This window comes from Cajanus cajan, chromosome 3 (genome assembly GCF_000230855.2).
Source record: "Cajanus cajan strain Asha chromosome 3, NIPB_CcT2T_4, whole genome shotgun sequence".
In the NCBI taxonomy this organism is placed as follows: Eukaryota; Viridiplantae; Streptophyta; class Magnoliopsida; order Fabales; family Fabaceae; genus Cajanus; species Cajanus cajan.
Window position 1 is genome coordinate 4455542 of NC_138519.1, and position 6574 is coordinate 4462115.

General features: G+C 31.8%; 1 protein-coding gene across 1 annotated transcript; it reads left to right on the forward strand.

Annotated features, from left to right (window-relative positions):
* Positions 1 to 591: 591 nt before the first annotated feature.
* LOC109798607 (plant UBX domain-containing protein 9) lies at positions 592 to 5379 on the forward strand. Its single transcript, XM_020358942.3, has 8 exons — positions 592 to 752; positions 938 to 999; positions 1141 to 1549; positions 1646 to 1729; positions 1808 to 1927; positions 3651 to 3791; positions 4345 to 4407; positions 5036 to 5379. Exons 1-8 carry the CDS (start codon positions 675 to 677, stop codon positions 5138 to 5140), a joined length of 1062 nt encoding a protein of 353 aa, XP_020214531.1. The 5' UTR covers positions 592 to 674; the 3' UTR covers positions 5141 to 5379.
* The last annotated feature ends 1195 nt before the right edge of the window (positions 5380 to 6574 follow it).

The following is a 6574-nucleotide window of genomic DNA, read 5'->3' on the forward strand; positions in this document are numbered from 1 at the left end:
TATCTACACCTAAAGATTCATTCACATGATATATACTTAATTTTTTAAAATAAAATCCTAATCTTTAGTTTAAATAAAATCATCTAATAAAAAATATCAAGTATTTTAAATAAATTACATGAAATTATTACATGATAAGAATTTAAAATTATAATAACTTTCGTTTTTAATCGAAACAATATTATATATTAATATTAATTAATATTACTTTAAATACTTTATAACTAATTATGATATAAATTATATTTTAAATTAAATATCACATACATCGCACAAATAATTATACTAATTAAATAATAAATTAATAATATTAATGTAACTGAAGATTACTTAATTCTCTAAATAAAATCCTAATCTTATTTAAATAGAATCGTCTTATAAAAAATATCTAAGTATTTTAAAAACAAAATTACGGTTTAATTAATTTAAGTTAGTTCTCCATTGTGATTTTTTTTGTGAAATCTATTGTGTATTTTTTTTTAAAAATAATTAAGGATCCAAATTTTAAAACATTTTTCTTTGAATAATCTGGTTAAAAAAGAAAGTTGAATGGAAGGAATAGTTTATAGTATAAAAAGGTGGCGCGAAACCCCATAACAACATACACTCTGACTATACACTTTACTCTCTGCACAAAGTCTTTCTCTATTCTCTTGGAAAGAGATCCAACCACCATGGCTACGCCCAACGCCGTCGCAGAATTCATGCTAATCACCGGAGCACCAGAGTCCGTCGCGGTCCAGAAATTAGAGGTTCACCTCTTTCTCATATTTACTCTTTCTTTTTTTTACTTTTCCTTTCGATTTCTACTAATCTTGATTAATGCTATGTTATTACATTAAATGTAGTTACTTAATAGTTTTATTTCATCTTCAAATTTACAAGAAACATCAAAGAAACAAATTAAATCATGACTTTTTGTTTAACTGTTCTGCAGGAACATCGAGGCAATGTCAATGATGCTATTAATGATCATTTTCTTCGAGGAGACGGACATATGTATTGCAATTTGGTTCATTGAGTTTCTTTTATTTTCTTTCATCTTAATGAAAATTAAGATCTTTAGTGATATTACTAAAGAAGCTGAATTGTCTTTGATTTATTTTATTTACTCAGAGTTTGTATGATTCTTGTGACTAGATTATCAGGTCAAGGGCAAAATCTTGGTGCTACTGCTGCCCCATTAGATAATAACGCTGCTCCAAGTAATCGAAAAATTGGAATTCCGACTATTGTGAATGCTGCTAGAACCTTCCGACCTTCACTGTTACTTGATGCAAATTATAGGCGAGAACTTCGAGATCTATGTGTTGGGATTGGTGCTTCTGCATTTAGGAGTCGCCCACCATCTCTTGCTTCCCATCCGTTAGAGGCGAGGGAAGGTCCTGCAGGGATCAATAGTGCATGGGAGCCACATTATCAATCAAGATTGAACACTGCACATGTTCCTGATGCTGAACTAGAGGAAGCAATGCTTCAAGCAGCGATAGAGGCCTCAAGAATGGGGGGGAGAGGAGGTTCTTCAAGGGAGCAAGTTGGTGTTCTTGATGTATGCTCATCGTGAAGCTTACCATGCTGTTTTTAGTTTACTTCAGTTTCTATATGCTTTCTAAAGGTCCCTGCTTTCAATAATACATTATTTCAGGATTCATCTGATGATGGGTTTCCTCAAAGTCATATTCAACAAGAAGATGATGATTTGGCTCATGCAATTTCGTTGTCCTTAGAGGTTTTGAATATTCAAATTATTTGTGCAATTTAATTTATCCGTTTCCAATCTTTCTGATTCCTGTTGTGTTGAATTTAGACGGCAGAGAAGGAGAAAGCAATCCGTGAGCATCTAATATTGGAGGAGAAGGAAGGGCAAGGAGCTTATGATTTGTTAGACAAGGAAAAGAAAACCAACAGTAGCAGAAGCCAATTAGAGGTGCGTATTTTGTAAGCCTAAATATATTTTCCATATCAGATACAAGACGCATGGATATCAAAGAAGAATTGTAAGCAGGCATTGGGTGGACCTATATTGAGGATTCAAGGCCCATGCTCCTTACAAAGTTTATGAAAAAATCAATTACGTCCTTTTTTTTTTCCAGTTAATATGTTCCACTCCCACAAATTTTTCACGTTTTACTTAAAATCCTTTAGGGTTATATATATTTTCTGGTTCCTCCAACTTTCTCTTCCTAGTTTTGCTCACGTAATTTCTGTTTCCAGACTAGTGTTTATTGTATTATTTAAAAATGCATCGAAATTTCTGTTGCCGCCATTTCTGGTTACAGATTTGTTGAAGTCGAACTTCTTTTTGTAAATTTACATAACTAGAAAATTTCTAATATGCAAATTAAACATGAAATGTATTAAGTTGGGGTATATAATTTGCTCATCATTCATTTGAATGCAAGCAATTAAGAAGGTAGTTTTTAGGAGGACTAGTACAATTAGATTATCCACACTCTTTGAAAGACAACTTGTATGTCTGGCTAGATAATTGGCCAGCTTAGAACATCAAATACTAGTTAATTTGACAAAGAAATTACCAGAGGAAGGTAATTAATAATTATAAGGTAGTGCTAACCTCATTTGGGATGAGATGTCGAAGAAAGTTAGGAAGTTTGCTAAAAAAATATTGGGTTAATCAAATGGTTTTGGATAGAGATAAGTAATTTTGGTGGTGGAATGAGTTCAAGAAGAGGTAAGAAAATTTTTTTGGGTTTATACATTTGCTGAGTTTATGATGACTTTGTTCCTGCTGTTAGTTGTGATATGAATATGAAATGTAACCCTAAAGTGTTGGATCATTTATGGATATCTAATATTACAAGTTAAATAAAGGTTACATTTTGACTCTATCCATGTAAAATTTAATCGGTGATAACTCAAAATTAGCTCCTTTTTCCTCTCACAAAAAAATGGTGCTTGTGCTTGACATGCCGCTATTTATGTGTTTGTGTGCATGGGCAGTTAGTTATTCAATGTTTGCTTGGTTTTCCTGTATTCATAAATGGTGTTTATTCTTACATATATGATTATTATAAACTATACAATTACAAATCCATTATTAGACTGTGACTAGAGGCAAGAGGCAAGTATTCTGTGTCTGATTAATGTTTTTTAACTTTCAAGGTAGCACATGATTAAGGTTTATGTTTCATTGTGTTGACTTATGAAACATGGATTAACTCAATTAACCATTTCATTAGGTTTACTTTTGTGCAACGTTTTGTACATTAGACTTCGCAAGATCATATACTCTGTATTGAATCATTCCATAAATCGCCATTTAGGCCTTCCTAAGGTGGTTGGGTTAAGTAGAGGGGTATATTGGTTTTGAAAAGCTTAATTGTATTGATTATTGTTTCTGTTTGTCTTTTGCATTTGTGGTGTTTGCTATGAAGCATACTACACGCTTCCTAAAAGGTTGCCTTTCAAAAACGTATTGGACATGCATTAGACATGTGATGTGTATTGGACATGCATTAGACATGTGATGTGTAATTGAGACTTATATTTAAGAGTGTGGGACAATTCAAATTCAAATTTTGCTGTATGACAATCTTTGCCTTTTGTGTCCATTGTTTGGGTGCTTGACTCTTATTGCTGTATGACTATTCAAATTCTTGTACTGAATTTTGTGTGCCTCATGATTGCAGGAAATGGGGAAAATGCTTGACAAGAAAGAAGTTAGGCTTTCCAAGGAACCACCTTTATGTAATGAAACAATTACTATTGTTGTTCGAATGCCAGATGGTCATCGTCTTAATCGTCGCTTTCTCAAAACTGACAAACTTGAGGTAAAATTAGTGTTAGAATATGATTAAAAATAAATTCTGGATAAGATTCAGCTTAAAGGAATGGAGCTCAGCTCCTGCCAGCATAAAGAAATTTTCGATAAAGTAAAGAATACAACCCAGAATTGAAAAACAATAGGAAAGAAAAACCAGAATATCTCAAGAAAATAGTAACGAAACACCGTAGGATATTATACACTCCCCAAGCAAACGCCACCTCGACTACCAAAAATGCTTAGATACGTTCCGCTTTCTGATGTCTTTCAGAATTACACTTATGATTCTGTGATTCTCTTCCCCCAATCTCCTCTTGCCAGATGTCCATTATGTTCAGCATTTACCTTTAAAAATAATTTCTCACTTCAATTAAAGTCATTTCCTTTAAAAATAAATAGGTTTTTTCTTCTATCTTTCCTTGTTTCCTGAAGAATGCATACGTATGCAATAGGTGCTTGAAGCACCAGATAAACACTTAGAGGAGTAACATTGTCCATTTTTACTTTACTGTGAGAGTTGGCATACTTGGTTAACAAATTGTCATTCTGTTACCTTGTAGAATCTTTTTGATTTCGTAGACACTGTTAGATTTCAAGGGGAGAAGCCTGGGACATACAGACTTGTGAGTGTCTCTTGATCCGCTTAATCTCTTTATTGAATCTATATGTTATTTTACTCTGGCATGATTTCTGTCGATGGTGTAACTAAGGTATTGTTTAGTTTCTGTCAATGCTTTTATTTCCGTATTTTTTTCTTTAAGGTTATCAAACTTCATGCTTGATGGAATGTTCAAAACAACTTAAAGATGAATCTCGATGACAATTTTTTCCTCGCGCATGTCCATGAGTTATGTGCTGGTTCCCAGTTTATGTCTTATTAATAGTTAGGAATGCATCTAAATTGTATTAGCTGATAATATTTTAAACAAGTTTATGTGGCATGGTCATATCAGAATATATTGGTTTTCATATTTTTCACACTGCTGTTTATTTACGTGATCCATTAAATACATTCTAGCATCATATCATAAATTAATTTAGTGACTTTCATATGCTTTTTATGAAAACTATCACAGGCAAAGATGAAGGCACTTAGTTTTTTTTTTAACCTTTGGTTTAAGTATGTAATATCAAATACCTGATTCTTTTTAGTATTGGGACAATTTTCTTGATCCTTAATTATCTTTAGCCAGCATATGATCTCTATATGATTGAAATGATCCACTGTCACTGCTTCAATATTTTTAACAGGTAAGGTCATACCCGCGTTGTGCTTTTAGTATTAAAGATTGCTCATCAACCTTCAATGAAGTAGGTCTTAGTAATGACGAGACTCTTTTTCTGGAGATGGATTGAATATGAAGGAAAAAGATATAAATTGATAGGAACAAGAACTTGTATTTTGTAAATATACCTTCTGTGATGTTTCTCCAAGTTGTCTCAATATGGGCCATGTTGCCATATGATGTGTTTATCTCCTTAATTAGAATGAACATTTGTCTTTTTTTTAAAACATTTTTATTTATTTATTATAATTACAATGACAACACTAAGATTTAAACTTAAAACTATTTACGTTCTATCTTTTAGGTAAAGTCATATCCGTGTTGTGCTTTTAGTATTAAGGATTGTTCATCAACTTTTAATGAAGTAAGTCTTAGCAACGGTGAGACTGTTTTTTTGGGGTTGGATTGAATCTTAAAAAACTGAAACTATTGATAAATAATAATAAAAAAAAAGTAATCTTTAGGATGGATGATATCATCTGTAATTCTTGCATCCCATTGCATTTCATCTGCAATGCTCTTCACCTTCATCAATACATCCACATCATCTCTCAATATGATACTACCCTGTGGCCTCGAAATTCGGTCCATCTCTAGAAGAATGTCCACCATATCACATCTGTGACACATTAATTTGATATGTTAGTTAGGTTTCACAATCTTCACTTATACTCACCGTTGAGATAAAGTGTTTAAGGTTTGAGGTTTGAGGTTTGAGGTGTTATTTAGTTTTCAAAGTTGACAAGAAAAACAGATGATGTTGTCCCTTGAACTTTTTAGCTAACCAAAATGGCATCACATCATATGTTTGTGATTAGTTAGTTTTAGTTTGAAATTAATTACTATTCCCATGATACCATTAGTTAGTTAGGTAAATTGTTTGTCAAGTATCTGATTAGGAGCCTCATTGGAACCTAGTTTAGAAGAATATTTTAGAGTTTTTCAATAAAAATAAATAGTTTTTTTTTTTCGGTAGAGAAACTCTATTTTTTTTTAATTTATATTCAAACAAACTATAAAAAATGTGATTATTTTTTTTTAAATTTATAAAATTTAGAAACTTACTAAACTAAGATTAGGTTCAGTAGATTTGGTCGTTACATCTAATTGATTCATAGTGTTATTACCTGTTCTTGCAGAGACTTAAAACTGAATAACCATATATGAAGTCATAAGTGGTGAATAATGAATAATGAATAATCATGTGCAAGTGCTACAACAAATTTAAATTTAGAGGATTGGATCTGTGAAACAGTGTTCTGTCAAACGTAAAGGACAAAAAATGATGGAAAATGATTTAAACTCTCTTTTGTTATAACGCTGCTGTCGGTGGCTGGGAAAGACGGATTTTGAGACGAACACTATTAATGTCTAAAATATGACACTGAATAATATATAACAAAGATTCATAACGCTTAAAATATTTTTATTACGGTATCTGTACAATTATTTTTAGTGGATGATAAGTCACTAATTTCATTCAATTAATTTAAATAAAAATTAT